At 44.3% G+C, this 19,411-nt stretch overlaps 1 protein-coding gene across 29 annotated transcripts in view; it reads right to left on the bottom strand.

Moving 5' to 3' along the window:
* MAGI1 (membrane associated guanylate kinase, WW and PDZ domain containing 1) overlaps positions 1 to 19,411 on the bottom strand; it is a 464,153-nt gene that overhangs the window by 74,528 nt on the left and 370,214 nt on the right. For 10 of the 29 annotated variants that reach the window (XM_033141269.1, XM_033141278.1, XM_033141279.1 and 7 more), the window contains 5 exons: positions 16,854 to 16,911; positions 10,934 to 10,981; positions 9,526 to 9,629; positions 7,174 to 7,266; positions 1,621 to 1,806 (listed from right to left, as the gene is read on the bottom strand). In XM_033141269.1, coding sequence (XP_032997160.1) covers positions 1,621 to 1,806; positions 7,174 to 7,266; positions 9,526 to 9,629; positions 10,934 to 10,981; positions 16,854 to 16,911 — 489 coding nt within the window. The remainder of the gene's footprint in view (positions 1 to 1,620; positions 1,807 to 7,173; positions 7,267 to 9,525; positions 9,630 to 10,933; positions 10,982 to 16,853; positions 16,912 to 19,411) is intronic. The other 19 variants (XM_033141284.1, XM_033141294.1, XM_033141286.1 and 16 more) reach the window with 3 other exon arrangements.

Genomic DNA, 19,411 nt, shown 5'->3' with positions numbered 1-19,411 from the left:
CAGAACTACACAGGGGAAACTTGTCAATGATCTCAGGGCAGCTAGGACCATAGTCACCATGAAAACAGTTGGTAACACACAAAGCCGTTAACGACTGAGATCTTGCAGAGCCCGCAAGGTCCCCTTGCTCAAGACAGCACATGTACAGTTCTGTCTGCAGTTTGCCAATGCACATTTGAATGATCCAGAGGAGAACTGGGTGAAAGTGTTGTGGTCAGATGATACCAAAATCGAACTCTTTGGCATCAACTCAACTCGCCGTGTTTGGAGGAGGAGGAATGCTGTCTATGACCCCAAGAACACCACCTCCACCGTCAAACATGGAGGGTGACATATTATGCTTTGGGAGTTTTTTTCTGCTAAGGGGACAGGACACCTTCACTGCATCGAAGGGACAATGGATAGGACCATGTATCATCAAATCTTGGGTGAGCACCTCCTTCCCTCAGCCAGGGCATTGAAAATGGGTCGAGGATGGGTATTCCAGCATGACAATGACCCAAAACACATGGCCAAGGTAACAAAGGAGTGGCTCAAGAAGAAGCACATTAAGGTCCTGGAGTGGCCTAGCCAGTCTCCAGACCTTAATCCCATCGGAAATCTGTGGAGGGAGCTGAAGGTTCGAGTAGCTACACATCAGCCTCAAAATCTTACTGACTTGGAGAGGATCTGCAAAGAGTGGAACAAAATATCTCCTGAGATGTGTGCAAACCTGGTGGCCACCTACAAGAAATGTCTCACCTCTGTAATTGCCAACAAGGGTTTTGCCACCAAGTACTAAGTCATATTTTGCAAAGTGATCAAATACTTATTTCACTCATTATAATGCACATCAATCTCTGACTTTTGTCTTCTGGGTTTCTGGGGGGGTTTCCTGTTGTTATTCTGCCTCTCACAGCTACAATAAACCTACCATTAAAATGGACTGGTCATTTCTTCGTCAGAGGGCAAATGGGCAAATTTAGCAGGGGATCAAATACTTTCCCCCCTCACTGTATAACTGTCATAATTCCATTGCTCGCCTGGATAGAGAGAAGTGTGTGGAGCTTTTACAGGGCTGGAATGTACCCTGCTGTAAAATGGTATGAGTCAAATCAGCCCCAGCCAATAATCAGGGATAGCCAATAATCAGAGTTGTGGTCCATCGACATCTGGAGGGTGTCTAGGAGCTACATAAAAGGGGTCATCAAATGATTGCCAACCCCTTCCGGTAGAGCACCATGTTTCAAACGGATCCCATCTAGGTACAAAATATTACTGGCCAAGCATAGAACATTGTGAGAAGCCTGCTTGTTTTGTTGAGCATCAGAGATTCATTGATCAAGTGGCCAAAAAATTATTGCACGCTTCTGAGTGCTTCAAAACACTTATACCAAGGGAGGTTTTATTAGCATTGTTTTATAGATTGAGATCACAGCAAACCAATACACCTGCGCACCCTACCTCATCCCACAAATTCTGTGTCTTAACTTGCCATTTGACCTCAGATCTTCAAGGTCTAAAAGCTCAAAAACCTCCACTCCCTGGGCCACACCAGCTGCCCAAGATTCTTAACCTGCTAATATTACATGAGCGCAAAGCATTTGGAGAGTGTTTTTGAAGCCAGATAGACAACACTACCTGTTTCCATTTTGCCATCCAGAGCTGCAGGCCCATCAAGCACCAAACTCTTTATCTGAAGAAATTCATCCGGTTCGTCCCCACCGACGACGGTGAAACCAAAACCCCTGCTGCTTTTCCTCAGTTTGGTGTGAATGAACTTTCCTTTCAGTTCAGATGGGTTCCGCGTGAAAAACGGCTTTCCTGCTGTGGAAGTTTCAGAAGTTTATAAACATGCCATGGAAGGAAAGAAAGAAGAGAAAAGAGACATGCACGCCTCTCCACTACCCCCTTTTCTTAACCTCTCTCAGCAACACTATGAACTCACTTCTAAGGATGAGCAAGCTTTAAAGCTTCAGAGGACTCCTTTTTTCCCCCCAAGCAGGTGAGAAACTCCTGGGAAGCTGAAAAGATGGGAGTACATTCTCCCCCAAGGAGGAGGATCAATTAAAATGCATCGCCATGGCCATCTTTGCTCGGTTGGAACTGTTACAGCAATTAAAACACTAACATCCAATCCAAAAGGAAATTAAAGGGCAGTGATACAAGTTAATTCCCGCTGTAATGCACATCCTAATTGCAAAAGTGCTTTTCTTTTTAAAGCAAGACAACCTTATTAAGTACAGCCGGTTATTGTCAAAGGCCTGGCTTGCACATCACACTTAGCCAAACTATGGCTTAGTGCAAACTCATGGGTGTCCAAGGACAGCTGGCTTGGCACCAAAGTGTTACAATAAGTTTAGAGCTTACCATCTCCAAATGGAGAAATATTTGGCCCTCAGTTCACGTGACCTTAGAAATTGGCTCTTTGACCAGGATGCCGATCAAGATAAGAGCATCCACTGTAGCTGCCCATAACTCTACTTGGTACCTCCAAATTAAGATCAACCATTCAAGGCCCAACTGCCTTGAGACACTGACTTTCCTGCAACTGCATAGGGCATTTGTTGAACTAAGGTTCCAGCAGATGCCACAAGCATACTTAAGAGGGGATTTCCCCATATGGAACACAAAGGCAATCAGGTCAAGAATATTATGTGCTACCTACTGATTTGCCCCCTATATACAATGCCTGGAGATTTTTTAAAAAAATAATCTATTCTTAACTGATCGCCCTAGGAGGTGACACTTGAACTTTTAGCTGATAAAAGATCTAGAGATTACACACCTGGCAACCAAATTTGCTCTGGGAGCTAAGAAGCTCATTCCGGATATGTGAATGCTCTCTAATTTTTTAAAATTTTATGCTGTAAACTTTTATAGGGTATGCCGTGTGATTTCAGAGGAAAGCCTTGCCTTGCCCTTTGCTGTACATTGTAAAGGCTATGCACAATAAATAAATTGATTGATTGATTGATTGGCATCTCCTCTTTGATCCTCCCTGATCCTTTTGGTTGCCACATCGAACTAACGAGTGGGGTGTGTGTGTGTGCCCGCGCGTGTTCTGGTTTATTTTGAGTGACAATAATAGCTTTGTAACACACAGAATGGCCCTCTATGCACTAGCTGCAAAAGAATAATAAAAAAAAATAAAATCAGGTGAAAGGTGTTAGATAAAATCACTCCAATTATTGTGGTGATTCAGAGGTTTAATTTGAAATCCAGGTGGATTTGACTTGGCTGGTGCCTCTGGTAAACTCTGAATTACATCATGGATGTTGGCTCACATTACGGACACATAATCTGTATTGTTTTATGGGTACTGTTGCTGTGGGTTTGTCGGTGCCTGTGGCTAGAACAATAAACTGATACCGTACTGTATGGAGCTAAGAGGGCTCGTGGTTAAGCTCTCTTCAAACTGACCATGAGCAGTAACCAAGGTTGGGTTTTGGTTACAGGTCATGGTTAGTCTGCAGAGAGCTTAACCATGAACCCATGCACAGGCTGAGCCAAAGCTTTACATTTACAGACATAGCAGGTGTAAGAATATGGCAAGTGTAATGGCTTAGCTCATACCCTACACCAGGCATAGGCAACCTTCGGCTCTCCAGATGTTTTGGCCTACAACTCCCATGATCCCTAGCTAACAGGACCAGTGGTCAGGGATGATGGGAATTGTAGTCTGAAACATCTGGAGAGCCGAAGGTTGCTGACCCCTGCCCTACACCAAGTCAGAACACAGGTTCATCAGATACAGTATTGTCTGGCAGCTGCTCCTCAAGTTCTTGAGCCGAGATATTTCCTGATATTACAGCATGCACTGGAGAAATAATCTAGGCCCTTATCCATGTGCTCATCCACTGAACTATGGAGTCCTTTCCCCTTTAATTCCAACCCCACCCATGCCCACAACAACTGTAGGAACCGATTTGCACACTAGTATTAGAAATAACACCCCCTTATAGGGCTGCAGCCTCATGGAAGTATCAAGACAGATGAATGCTTTTGTTCTTTGTGCAGCTGAAACTGAGAGCATCATATCTGATGAAAACTGAGAAGGGGATACAAGGATGAACTGCTTGGAAACACGCACAGGTGAAATGCATAGGAGGGACCAACAAACCACAGATAATGTTATGTCGGCATTGTCACCTCCCAAATAGCCATGATAAATACGTCTTCCTCATAGGACAGCTATGGAATTGAAAGCTGCAGAAGAATCACACACGGCGAAGGAGAATACTTTTCAACACTGCAAGGGTGAATTTGGTATTTACAAAAATAGGTTTTTGCACACACCAGCCAAGACGACAAGGTGATACATAATATGACTCTCAAGGGTGACTCAGAACACCAAAGCTTTAAGCGGTGCTAATTATTTTTGAGCCTGAATGGATTTTTGAAAGTATAAAATCACCAAGCAAGGAGATGAGTATGCCATGGGGAACCTCTGAAGAACAGGTAAGTTATGTATTTATTCACTTAAATTCATTAGCAATTTTACCATTTGCATCTTTACATACCAGCAATAAAAATATGTTAATAAAATAATAAGAAGGCAGCAGAGTCAGTACTATTTTAGTGCCTTTTCCAACCTGACTTCGTTTTTTCCAAGTGTTTCAGCCTGTGCAGCTTAGGCCCCAGTTCACACAATGGTTCTTTTCAATGAGCTGAACTCAACGTGTTTTCCACGGACTGGCACAAGCAAGCTACCAGCTTCATGCTTCTCACACGATGGATAACTCCACCAGTGTATTTTGGGGTGGAGAGGAAGCTTCAGGACAGGAAGTGAGCTGGTGTCCCAAGCTAGTTTGTATGTGAGAGAGACACAACAGATTTCTTTGCACAGCCCAATTCACTAGCACTTCTCATTAAGGCATGGTTAACTATTGAGCATGAGAAAGCACAAGTGTGGACCTAGCACTTGTGCTAGGCTTCTGTTCTGGGGTTTGGGGCACAAAGGGAAAATTGTGCAAAGTCAGGAACCCCTGGAAACCACCATGAGCCAGAAGCCTGCTTACTGACCTTCCCAGACCCCAGTAATCAAGGAGATGTCTTTTTTGCCTGCCTCTGGGATGTTCCCAGAGCCCTCACATCTCCTTCCCAGGGGTTGGTAATGAAGGCACAGTCATGCTTATTGGGCTTTGGGAAGGCAGTGTGAGGGCTCTGGGATGCTTTTGGAGCCCTCCTGCTCCCTTCCCGAAGACCAAAAAGTGAGGAAAACCCCACCTATCTGACTGGGTTGCCCCAGCCACTATTTATCCACCCCCACCCCCCACCCCCGCGCGTAAGGTTGCGATCACTTAAGTAAATCAAGTGCAGATTACAGGTTTACTGTAGTGAATTTTGAAGGGACAGCAATATCAAAGCCCTCTTACTTGCACATGTGCCCTCATATAGTATATGTTTGGACACAGTACTTTTGAAGGTCTGGAAATAGCATTTTTTATCTCCCCAAAGGAACTCAGGGTAGGAGCCACTGCTTCAACCAAGCACTGAGTTAATCATGCTCAAGCCTCACGTAAACGAAACAAAAGATGTGGCGGAGTGGATTTTGTTGTAAACACATCTGTACCCAAATCCACCCAGAGCAAAGAAATAAATAAAATGCTGTTTGCTCTTGATTGCTCAAAGGCAGAGCACGCCTTAGGTGCCTTCTTATTGTAAAATTACAGTCTGGCAGGAGGAGAAAACAAAGACAGGAGAGGAATCTGCCTGCCAACAGCTTCGTTTCATTGAACGGGGTCTAGAATGGGTGGGAAAGGACACTGCAGGTGAACTTGGGATCTCAGGTCATATTAACATGAGAAACTGACATCGATCTATTGGCCCTTTTGCTAAGTATTACCTTGTCTATACGGGTAAGCAGTGGCTTTCAAAGGTTTTAGGCAGAAGTCTATTCCAGCCTACCTGGAGAAATCAAGGAGCTGGTAAAATGTGGGTTGAACGAGGTAACTGTTAGGTGGATTTGTTGACTGACCGAACCCAAAGAGTAATCATTAAAGGTTCCTCGTCACCCTGGAAAAAAGTGACAAGTGGGGTGCTGCAGGGTTCTGTTCTGGGCTCGTTGTTGTTCAACGTCTTTATAAATGAATTCGATAAAGGAATTGAGGTGGTTCTCATCAAATTTGCAGATGACACCAAATTTGCAGATGACACCAAACTGGGAGGGGTAGCTAATGCCGTAGAAGACAGAATCAGAACTCAAAATTGCCTTAACAGATTGGAGAACTGGACGCAAGCTAACAAAATAGGGACAAATGTAAGGTTCTGCACATAGGCAGGAAGAACCAGATGCACAAATATAGGATGGGGGACACCTGGCTTACTAGCAGTACATGTGAAAAGGATCTAGGGGTCTCGGTGGACCACAAGGTTAACCTGAGTCAACAGTGTGATGCATCAGCAAAAAAGAAAAAGAAAAAAGCTAATGCTATTCTAGGCTACATCAACAGAAGTATAGCGTCCAGATCAAGGGAAGTAATAGTACCACACTCTATTCTGCCTTGGTCAGACCACACTTGGAATACTGTGTCCAATTCTGGGCACCACAATTTAAGAAGAATGTTGACAAGCCAGAACGTATGCAGAAGAGGACAACCAAGATGATCAAGGGTCTGGAAACTAAGCCTTATGAGGAATGCTTGAAGGAGCTGGGTATGTTTAGCCTGGAAAAGAAGAGACTGAAAGGAGATATGATAGCCATCTTCAAATATCTTAAGGGCTGTCTCATGGAGGAGGGAGCATGCTTGTTTTCACCTGCTCTGGAGGGTAGGACTTGAGGCAATGGCTTCAAGACAGAAGAAAGGAGATTCTGACTAAACATTCAGAAAAAAAACTTTCCGAAAGTAAGAGCTGTTCAGCAGTGGAACAGACTCCCACGAGAGGTGTTGGACTCTCCTTCCTTGGAGGTTTCTAAGCAGAGGTTGGATGGCCATCTGTCATAGATACTTTGGCTGAGATTCCTGCATTGCAGGACTAGATGACCCTTGGGACCCCTTCCAAATCTACAATTTTATGATTCTACCACTGAGCTAAGAAGTCCCTTCTTCTAACTGTAAATCAGTTAGATTTCCCTGAGCACTTCACCCCCCCCCCCAAGGCAGGATATCTTATTTGATAATGACAATATCAGAATCATTTTTTTTATTTTCTTCTTCGTGCGAAAGAGAAATATGTATTACAGCAACTTACCTTGTACTGGAGCATCTCGAACTGTCTCCTGGTTGTTGGGAGTGTGGTTTGGAACAGCAGGAGGGGCAAGTGGCGGGTGCTCCGCTGTCCATTCTGAGAAAAGAAAACAGACGTGTATTGGCTTTTACTCTGTTGGCACCAGGGGGAAATCAGCAATCAAGGGGGAAATCAGCAATCAAGAGGGACTTGATGTGCCGACCATGATGGCTCTTCAAGTGCCTAGTCAACTTCCTTTGCAACCCTACAGAAGACTCGTCATGATGGGAGTCTCTCAGAGCCTGCCCAACCATGGGAAGTTGCGGGGGGGGGGGGAGTGAGCCATCTCCCTAAACCAAATGTTGCTGGAATCTGCCAGGCCCAGCCAGTATGGCCAATGGTCAGGGATGATAGGAGTTGCAGTCCAACAACATCTGGAATCCTTGCCTAATATGATCAAGGATAAGAGAGCAAGATTAACCACACATTGGGAGTGTGGAGAATGAGGGGCAATGCCTGACTAGCAAATGGCTATTTGTGGTCACAGAGGATAGACAGATGCAGTAGTTAGGGTTAACCGCCCATGCTTACACTGTAAGGCCACACACACAGCATTTCAGTGCACGTTACAACTCGTTCCACCTCCCATTTGAAACTGCCTTGCCTTTTATTGGACCTTCGTTTATTTTGAATCTCAGACAAATCTATGGAGGAGAGTGAGCTTTTGTTGTATGTGGCAGATAATGTTTTTCTGCTTTTTTTTTTTTTAAAAATGATCCAGTCTCCTTGGCTCTGTTTTATACTGCTTATGTTGATGACATCGTAATCTTAAACGTTGTAAAATGCCCTGAGTGGTAGGGAAGGGTATACATGTTCAAACAGATGAAATAAACAATAACTGTAAGGAAAGGAGAGGCACTTAGTGCTGCTTGGCTTAGATACAACTTGCCCATTAACCAGGCAATGCGTGGAACTGAGCTGTCTGCTGCCTCTGCCATTTTTCTGGAGGTCAGGGCAGGTGGGGACAGCTTCTCCTTCCCATTGCAGCTCCTCATGATGTGCCTAAGTTCAACTAAGTTGATTATAGTTTAAATTCATCTGTGAACATGTGAGATTATGAAACTATTGGAAACAGAGGTAAACCACTGCTTTATCTAGCCTGGTCCTACCACCTGTGATAGCTGCTTTCCAAGCTCTCTCGCAGAGATGTTTCTTTCTGATATGATGTAAAAAAACAAACAGCACACACCTGGTAATGCCAGTGGTTGAAACTGGGCTTCCTGCCTGCAAGATGTGTGCCACAGGACTCTGTTCATTGCAATCACTGAACTTTCTTTGGCCACCTCTCAGCTGTCCACAGAGAATGGGTTTGAGCAAACACCCACATGGGTTTGCATCCTTTGCATTTGGAACTTTAGATCATGGATACTGAAATCCACACAGGAGAGAATGCCTTGCATCACACTTGCATTACTTCTGGAGCAGCTCTGTGCTTTAAAGCAGTTGCACATATCAGCTTTCCCCCTGAAAGTATTCATTGGTTTGTTCTTTCTCATCCACAGACACTGAAGGGAGGACTAGCCATTTTCAACGACAGCTTCCTGCTTGTTCTATTTCCTAATGCCTGCAATTTTGTCATTGGGTGCTGCAATAATGGTCAGGTGCTTGAAGCATTTACGCATTAAAATAAAAAGGATATCTGAACCGCCAGCGTCTATTCACATATACTCTGTATTCTACTATGCATCCTAACCCAATAAAGCAATAGAGTAAGACACTCTAAATATGCTGGCCCAGTTTGCACAAATGCAAGCAATGCGACGCCAACGTGAATGAACAGACGGGTGGGTTCCCAAAGCGAAGATCGTAGCTATTGCACTCCCCACTGATTCTGCTGTTTGGGGCTTAGTCATGGTTTGGCTTAGCATTATGTCCAAACCCAGACTCATGGTTTGCCTCTGCAAAACAAACTGTGAGTGGCAAATGTTGGTTACAGCCCGTGGTATGCAGTTCTGGGAACCTGCCATTTCGCCTGCTTGTGCTAAGCTGCCTGTTGATGCTCTCAGAACAGTATTCTTGATAGATAAATCACAACCTGCAGGACTCTATATGGGGACTATGCAAAAACTGCATATATTTCATAATAGAGGCAAATGTAGTTATATTGGGACTGTTTTTTGCAGGCCAGGATTATTAATCAGTTCTGATGTTCTGTCCATGCATTGTCATCTCTCTTCAACTGCGCCTGTCTCTGTATGGAAGGGCAGCTGGGCCTAGCCAGGAATTCAATAATTAAACAATACAAAACCTTAAGGAAGTACATGTGGTGTTTAGCAAATATTTCAACCCTGACAATTTTGCAGAGTAGTTGCCAACCTTCTGGTGGTTGTGGTGGTTGCTGCTGCTGCTGCTGCTCAAGCTGTTTCTTCCGTTTAGCTTCCAGAACTGGGTTTTCATATTGTGTTTTCCGGTTGATGTGGCTAAAAAGAAAGATCACCGTTAAATAGGGGAATACTTGGCAAAAACAAAACCAAAAAACCTTAAGCAAGCTCAAATACTCCTCTAACAGAAACGTGGCAGGGGGAGGAGAAAAGTCAAATGCAAGACCTGTGGACTATGTGTCAGAAAGCTGCTCTAAAGGGGTGAGGAAATGTTCACAGCTTCTTATCTGGCATGGCATCTTGAAGAGCTACGGCTAATTCTTTCAAATACTCTAAAGCAGCAGTTTATCTGCGAACGATGATATTAAGGCAGGAGAGTCCATGCAAGACAGTCATCAGATTCTCAGATGTGCAGCCATTGTTGGGTTCAGCAGAGTTTAATACGGCGGCGATATCGCTAAGATATCTGAACAACATGCTATATCATCACAGTACATGCAAGCTACTTATAATGCTCCGGAATAAACTTTGCAAAAGCGGACTGCAGAGAGGCTTAGCTGAAAGACCACAAACAAGCCACGGACACTATCGTTGCGAGTTAATAACCCTAGCAGAAATCTCCAAAAAATAAAAATCAGCATATTGGGACTCCAAAGTCTGCCACATAAATAAAGGATGGATGGCGGAAAATTAAAAAGACACCTGTGAAAAGGTTAAAGAACAAAGCAACTCTGTTATCAAAAAGTTAAGCCAATAACTTTAAGCAATTAGTAGTCTTGGTACAGCCACTTGGAGATCTCGCTTATAGGTTACTTTTTAAAACAAAAACAAAAACAAAAACAAAAACAAAACACAGCTCTGTGATTCCAAAGGCAAGAGCTCTTTTGAGCTTGTTCATTTTCCCTGGGGTGCTCCATTGTTTTCAACGAACCTGAGCTAGAGTCCGACTGGCACTTCCTGAATTACCACATGGCCGTGCCTGGATGACCCAACGAAAAAGAAACACAATCGTTGTCTGTCCGCCTTTGGCACAGCTCCATTGAAAACAATGGGACAGTGCAAACACCCGGGGATCGGCTGGATGCAATCGGATGCAATCTTAGAGCCTGATCTGCTATGATGGTGCAGTGGTGGGTAGGATCAGGCCCTAGACTTTCTGCACCACCACGATGGAACAGGTTAAGGCGCTGTGTGAATGGCTGGACCAGAACCCGTATCACTGCACTTGCCAAGGCTGTTGGGCCCTGTGGCTGGGAGGAGACAAGTCTGCCAGTGCCCTGGCAGCTTTTGACCCACTAAGTTTAAGAGTAGTGCAGGTTTCCTTATAAGCTAAATGCTGAAATCCCCTATTGCTCCCGTGTTTGTGCCTGTGCATTATTCACATTAATTCTTTGAATACAAACCTTGAGCCCAATGCAAAGTTTACCCTCATGTCCATCTGGACTCCAGTCCTTGTAGCAGTTATAGAATATATAAACAAAAACTATTATCAAACAACAGCATTGCACTCACAGGGTCCAGCTCAGATTTTTTTTGGCTCGGCTCGTAATAGAAGCTCGCAACGTAAAAAAAAAAAAAGCTATTAGGAATAGGGGCTGCATTTGACAAAGCAACATTAATTTAATGAGTGCAATAAATGTGAAGGAAATAAAAGCTTCCCAGGTTCCTCTCAGTTATGAAGAACAGGGCTTGGGCCGATTCATAAGTCTACGTGTCACTGCAAGTCAGCAGCCCCTTCTCGAGCCTCTGTGGGACTCCAATGCTGTGACCCAGACCTTCCATCCCAGACATTGGTGGGTTGAGGGCACATGAGGTTATTCATAACTCTCTTTGTTATTCTCTCCCATTTCCCAAGTGGGGCCATGCAGAGCAAGTAGGAAGAATGAGCAAAACTGGTTTCCCTATTGGCACACAGATGGATGGAACTGCAAGGAGGAAGTCCATTCTCTTCCTCCAGCTAAAAAACAAACCTCCCCTGGTAGCTGCACCAGATGAGTAATACAGCCATTGTTGGCTCTTTTGCAGCTTCTCAAAAGTTTTGGACTGGCAGATGCGCTTGCATATTATGAACATATGAGCTGGTGTCAGTGTGAAGGATGATGTTGTTCCTAGTCTTGCAAAGCACTAGCCTTGTGAAGTATGAAGTACTCCTTCAGAGGAATGCAGATAATTCATCTTGGGGCAGACCTCACTCATCTAAGTCTAGCAAGCCCCCATATTGCTATTATGCATGCTTTGGAGCTGGCCTTCAGAGTGCCCTTGTATTCCATTTGGTTGCTGGAAGGGGTAGATGGAAGGGGTTGCAAGGCTCAGGTCCGGGGAACAAATGCAGACCTCCAGGCCCCCCACTTCAGGCCACGCTGCTCATCAGCCCTGCTCCATGCCCTCTCTAAGCGGTTTCTCTTGGCTAGAAGGTGTCCTTGAACTATGACAACGACTCGTTTTCTGCATCCGGAGACATGTATGGGTGTTAAAACCACTGGCATTTGCATGGCTGGGACACAGCCAATTGCATGCACCTGTTCCTCCAAACCCTTTTGCCTCTGGCCCTGCCCACCCCGGGGGTTCCCCAAAATGCAAGGTGTTCCTCAAGCTGGAAAAGGCTCCTTGGTATATGAGAAGCAGCTGTACAGGCAACAAAGCTGACTAACTGAAAAGTCTGGTTCCCTACCCCCCTCCCACAAACACACATGCAAACAATGTTTAGACGCCTCTCCAAAACCTCAGTGTGAGAAATGATGCCTTACCATCCTATACTGAAAATGGATCTTAGACAACTGAAAATGGATCTTAGACAACAAAGGTGGAAGCCTTCCAGCTGAAGATAATCCAAATCTCACAAATGCAAAACAGTGAGTGAATGGTGATAAAGTTTTGTCTTAGTTCTTAACAGCACTTGGCACTTCCTCAAAATAGGTTACAAATGCAGTCTCTGACGAGGACGAAGGCCTTGGAACAGGCAGGAAAAGGCCAGAAAAGTCAGCTGAAGTGTTTATAATGGGTTGAAATGCTAGGAAAATGAGATACAAGGGTACATGTGGATGTACATGCATCATGGCGGGGTATGCAAAATGAGTATTCTCTCCGTGTGCTTAAACTGTCACTAGCATGGATGTTCTCAGGTTCATGGGTAGCAGTTAGGAGCAATAGGCCTGGTGGCTATATTCGGTCATTATTATTTTTTTTAGAAAAAAGACTAAGGCAAAAGTGAAAAAGTACCGGTACCAGTATGAGCTTATCAGACCTATTGCTATCTTCATCATCCACACAACTCTTACATATGTTGATCCTACTTGCAGGTAGGAATGGCCGGATAAGGAGAAAAAAAAACCAACTGTAGATTCAAAGGAGGAAATGACAATAGACAAGCTTGGAATTGTATTATACTGAACATGCATTCATACTATTCATCAAATTTGAGTCTCATTATGCAATATATTTTCGCTATCTAAATAACGTGTGTTGAAAAAAGCTATCCCAGAACAACAGCAATACAGTGAAGCATCAAATGATCAGGGTATCGGGGGAGAAGTGAAATTACGTTGCAAAAAGCAGAATTGTGTGAATCCTACCTTTCTAGCTCCATGAGTTTTCTGGTGAAATGAAGGACGGCGGGCCTGCCACTTACACAGGGGCTCCGTTGTGGGGGTTTGTGTGCAAAGGCACAACTGTGCCAAGTCAGGAACCCCTGGAACTGCCCCATCTTCTGCAAGGCTGAGGGATGCTTACTGGAGTCAGGGAAGGTTGCGGGAAAGTCATGTTGGGACCCGTGACTTTCCCAAATTCATAGGCTCTGGAACAATGCTTGGCAGGGGGTTGGACTGGATGGCCCTTGTGGTCTCTTCCAACTCTATGATTCTATGAATGTCGGGAGTCCTCGTGCTGCCTTCCCAAAGCCCAGTAAGTGAGGAAAAGCCACTGGGAGTGTGGGAAAGTGAAATAAAATAAATGGAGAGTGGGCTTCTCTCACTCTGCATTCATTTATTTGTCTCTCCCCCCTCCCCACCAGCATAAAGTTGTGATTGTGTTAAGTAAAGCCAGCACAAGTTGTGGGTTTATCATATATAGATTTCAGCCAGCTGGTCTTTTGGCATGGAAACTGATTGGGATGCTCTATGATCTACAGTGGAAGTGTGACTCTGTTGGTTCTCCCAGTGTTTTTGGTACCATCAACCGCGGACATCCTTCTGAGTGTAAGTTAGGGGTTCAGTGCTGAAGGGGTTCAGTTCCTGGGAGACAGGCCCAAAGGAGTGGATCTGGTAGATTGTTGCTCTTCTCCTTGGCCAGTGGCTAATGAGGTTCTGCAAGGCTCCGTCTTGCTGGCATAATGCTGTTTAACCTCTAAATGAAGCTGCTGGGGGAGGGCATCTACCAGTAGGTATTTGGGCTGCAGAGCCATCAGTACGCTGATGGCAACCCCCCCCCCCTCTCTCTCTCTCCCTCTCATTGCAAAGTTGCTGCTCATTGGTAGCCATCAAAGACTGGATGGGGTTGAAGCATAATGCAGTCACAAAACAGGACTGCTGGCAGCCTGTGTACTGTCTAAAGCAGGTTTAGGTTTGTAGCATGTTCTGAGTGTGGTTACAGTCCACCAGAAAGATGAGGTTTGTGGCTTGGGTGTGCTCCTTCACCCAGCGCTGTTAAATGTGTTGGTGGCGTCAGTTGCAAAAGGTTCCTTATTCCAGCTTCAACTGATTTGTCAACCAGTCCACCCTGACAAAGTCAGACATACCTCCAATGGCCTTCAGACGATGCGACCACTGTAACATGCTCTGTATAGGGTTGCCACCGAAAAATGTTTGAAAACGGCTACAAAAGGTTGAAACCAGGATGCCGCCAGATGCTAGCCATTTTTATTCTACCACGCCAATTTTCTACAATTTGCATTGATCTGTCCAGTCGCGGACGACTCTGGGGTTGCACGCTCATCTCGCTCTATAGGCCGAGGGAGCAGGCGTTTGTCTGCAGACAGCTTCCAGGTCATGTGGCCAGCATGACTACCACTTTCTATCTGAGCTCAATTCAAGGAGCTAGTGTTAACATTTTAAGTACCAAAGGGCTTGGAACTAGGGTAACTTAAGGTATGCCTTCTCCCATACATTCCTCCCTGCATGCTGTGATCATCGCCTAGAGCCTTTCTATAGATCCCTTGATCCTGGTAAACAAAGCAGCAGTAAAGATTTCCCTGCTGTGTCCTCCCACCTGTGGAATGCCTTGCCAAGTGAGGTATCTCAGCCCCCATCACTGCATCGTTTTAGGTGTCTGGGAAAAACTTGGCTCTTTCAAAAGGTCTTTGCGTGATATTTCTGGCATAATTTCAGTGGCAATTATGAAGCATGGGGTAGTTTGGTTCTTATGTCCATCTTGGCTACAATTCCTGGAAGATCTTGTAAGTTCCCTGCCTTACAAGCCTTTCCCACCTGGAGTGGAAGGGCAGGGCCCCGATTGACACCAGCTACAAAAGCTAAGGCTACTGAACAGACTCTTGGGCTGGGGTATCGTTTCAGGATTTTTGTTGCAGCAGGGGGTGTTGCTGTTATGGCTAAAAAAAATATTGCAATATTAATTTAGATCTTAGTATGATTTATATGGAAATTGTTCTGTTTGGTTGTGTGCTTTTTGATGTGTTTAATTTATTGTTTGTGGCACTTTTCATGTTGTAAGCCGCCCTGAGGATTGTGTTAATTATAGAAATACAATTAAAATGTATGCATGTATGTCGATATTTGTTATTTTAATTGAAATTGTAATGTATTTTATTATTGCTTTATGTTTTGGGTTGTAAGCCACCTCGAGCTTTTCCTAGCAAATTAGGCAGGAATGATGATAATAACAACAACTTCCAGAGGTAAACATGCACATACCCGTGCAATGTTTGTGTAGTTCCTCTTTCCACAGCAGCCCCTCATGCCATGTTGAAAAACACTCTGACTTCCAGAGTAACTTTTTCAGGGGCACATGGGACTGTTGTGGAAAGGGAAGAACTAAGAGGCCCAAGCACACGTGTCCAATGCTACAGACCAGCTCTTTAGATCCCAAACCATTGTTTCTCTTATGCTGCTTTCTCATGTTGCCAGCCAATTTCTCACTGAAGCAGAGGACTTAATATAAATGGATTATTTGTGCACCATGCATATTCACACACACACACACACACACACAGTGTTGGAAAATACTGGAGAGATTTCTTAGTATGGTGTTTAATAGCAAAAAAAGAAAAGGGGGAAAGAAAGAGAAAAGATAAATATTTCCCCTTGATGTCTCCAGCAAAATAAATGTCATGTTTTAATTATACGGTTTGCTAACGTTGGAGTCCAAGGCACAGAGGCCATGAGTTAAAACAACAAACATACACCATGAAAGGTTAACTCTTCCAACTACAGAAAACACTGTGAGCTGAGAGATACCAAGGAGCTCATCTATTCATTCGTACATATAATTAAATACGCATTCTTGTGGAGGTTAGCAATGAAACTAAAATGGAATCTCAGTTTCTTAAGGGAGAGAGCTGCCGTCTAAATCAAGAGCAAGGCAGAATGGGGGGTGGGAGGGGGGAGAGGAGAAGGAAGTCGTCCTTGTAAAAACGCTACACCCCTTTAAGCAACTGCTTGCTGCAGGATTCCTTCTGGGTAATGTTTGTTTCCACACATTTGGAATAAAGTCACAGTAGTCATTTTGGCTACACTGCAATGCTAGCAAAAGCAGGAATTAAAGCCAAAAACTGTGACCCAGTTCAGTTAATCTAAGAAGATTCCTGTCACTAAGAATGCCAGTTTGCTGCCATATTCAGACAGTGAATCTGCAAATCCTGTGCCCCTGCTTTTCAGACACAGGCAATGTTTCTGAACTGGCATTTACTTGGGAACCCAGGACTTAAAACTGAGGTCTGTATTGTCTTCATTTCACAGCAACTCTTTTCAATACTCATTTTCATTAAACAGCTTACACCAGACCGCTAGTATATCATTCCAAAGCTTCTTGCATACAGGAAATGGAGTTTCCCCTCTCTCAGGCTGAATTTGTGTTTTCCCCCTTAATTATCACTAGGGGGTGCACAAGAGCAATGCATGACGTACCCTCACCTCTCTCTTTCCCTTTTCAAGCATCCATACTACAGACAGAGCCAAGTATTTGCAGTTTTATGCTGCTGGCTACATATTGGCACATAGCACCGCAGACAGTTAACGAGAAATCAGTCAAGGTGGCTAAATTTCCAACGACAAATGCCCTGCTCAAGTGGATTTCCACACAGTGGTTGGATGCTACTATCTGCAGCACGTTAGGGGGTCACATAAAAATCATTACGGCGACAAAGTTACTTACTCTACATAGTAGACACCATATACAGGATCTTCAATCTTTTCCCAACCAGTAGGTAGTTCTGGAAACAAATGGATATAACTTATTTAAAGCATTTTACTTTCACTTGCAGATTTTTTCCTCCCCGCTGCCCCCAACTACGTTTTCACATAACGCTTTTGCTGCATTCCTAGATTATTCTACAGCATGCAACTTTTAGGAATACGCTTTTAAAAACAATCTATTCACTCATTGGACAACACATGCATGGAAGTGGCTTCTCAGGACACATTGTGCAGCTTAAAGGGTGAGGCACACACGGTCTCTTTCCCCCCAAAAGGTAGTCTGTTGTAGTAAAATGAACCAACATCCAAATAAGTCATTCCTTTAGTGCAAAGGACTCCCACCTAGGCAACAGAACTTCTCGTTTTCTACTCCTAGTGATCCCTCTCCTCAAATGCACAGGAGGCATGTGGGCTGAATATGTCATTTTGTGCAAGGGGGAGCCCTGCCACTAATAGGAATAACTTCGCTGGATGCAACCCCAACAGTCCTAAGGTACAGCATCAGCTTTCATAGGTCAACCTCCTGGGAGCTTTCATGCAGCACTTAGTTTGGTGTCAGAAGTTTCTGTTATGGCTGTCGAAATTTAATGGCAAAAAAGGCTTACGGAGCCCTGAAACAAGGATCAAATGACGACAGGCTCATATTCATTAGCTATGTCTGCAGAGCGAGATTTTTGAATGGCCGATTTGAATTCTTTACAACAGAGAGTAATACAATTATGTTGCAAAATAGGGGCAACGTTCCCAGCAACGTCACATGATCCGGTGTCTGTCAACATGCCCAGCTGATGTCCATCTGAGCACCCCCAAAAAGGCAAGTCCTCCCGCAGCGCCTAGCAAACTGCTAATGTGGCCCAACTTGCAGCAATTGTCTCTTAGCTCTATCTAAGCACTTCACATTTCTATCACAACTGAAAGGGATCAGGATCCCGGTGCTGACAGCATAAATCTCTGTGCACGCGCAGTCATTTTATCATGTTACAAAACCTGTCACAAAATCATTATCCCTTAATCGCACCTTAAAGTAATTTTCAGTTTTACAACTGCGGGGTGGGGTGGGAAATGCAGCAAAAGGAAGATTGCTCAGGAAAAGCTAAGAGCTCCATGCCTGCAGGTTTGCAAAGCTGGAGGCGTAAATACTTCTATAAGCATAATTAGTCAATGAAGAAAAACCATTTGAGCGTACATCGGAGTTTGCTTTTTTAACTTGTCTGTTTTCTTTCCTCCTGCTCTCGATAAAAGAGAATGGCGCGCCAAAAGGGCCACAGGCACCAAAACATGAGATTTGCTCTGAAGCAGCTCTACTTAATCTGAAGTAAATTGCTACCTTTTTAAAAAGAAGAAGAAGAAGAAGCTTAACTTGGGTACAGTGCCTAATAGTTTTAAGGAGTATGGGCTGCGCCATCCTTTTCGACAGGCAGCCACGAACAATCTCAGAAGACACAAATCCATCATTTGTCCTCTGTGGACACAACACAGATGAGGGCAATTGTGTGGGCTGTGCAGTCTGAATGATAAGAACAATTCTTCCAGCTCACAGGAAACCTTTTCCAATGAATCACTTTCGCTTTCCCCAGTTTATGTGAACATCACAAGCCAGCACCGAGAGAGGTTTCATTTTGAATAAAGCTCCTGATACTCCACTTGAGAAGGTAGGGGTGGAGAGGGTTACTTGACTGAACACTTTCCATATTGGGGGGACGGGAACCATTGAATATAGCAAAAGTTGGCACATGGGGAGGGGGGGAGAGGTTCAGACTTGCTGGGACTCCTAGGTGTGCATAATGCTCATGGTCATCTTTCAGACTTCCCAAGGGCAACTGGTTTGCCATTGTGAAAACAGGAAGGTGAGCCATTGACCTGATCCAGCAGACTCATCTTATTTCTGTAATATATTTATTTATGCCCCGCCTTTCTCCCCGATGGGACTCAAGGCAACCTACAGACAAAAATAAGAACCACTAAAAATACAATTAAACGTTGAAAAAACCCCAAAGCTACCCACATACATAACATTTATTAAAACCACCCCCAACGTGTTAGGTTCTTAGAGTGAGCCAATGTGGTGCCATCCACATGTTGCTGGACTTTGGCTGCCATCAGCCCTAAGCAAGCAAGCGTTATGAGAGTTGTAGTCCAATAACATGAGGAAGGCACCGTCTTGGATCAGAGCTACACTCCTCAATAAGCCAAGCTTTCACAGGCAGGGAGTTTTTGATGTGAATACAAAACAAGAATTACCTTGCTGGAGCAAGCCAAACATCCATCTAGTCTAGTCTTTCTGAAACTTAGCAGTTTTTCCAACTACAATTCCCACCATCCCTGACCACTGGTCCTGCTAGCTAGGGGTGATGGGAGTTGTAGTCCAAAAACAGCTGGAGACCCAAGTTTCGGAAATGCTGATCTAATCCAACATCCTTTTTTTCATCCTCAGCAGGAAATATTAAAACACATACACACCCCACCTGAATTCTGACATAAAGGTAAAGGGATCCCTGACCATTAGGTCCAGTCATG

The sequence above is a fragment of the Lacerta agilis genome, chromosome 2, assembly GCF_009819535.1.
Source record: "Lacerta agilis isolate rLacAgi1 chromosome 2, rLacAgi1.pri, whole genome shotgun sequence".
Taxonomy (NCBI): Eukaryota; Metazoa; Chordata; class Lepidosauria; order Squamata; family Lacertidae; genus Lacerta; species Lacerta agilis.
This window is presented reverse-complemented; position numbering and strand designations above follow the sequence as displayed.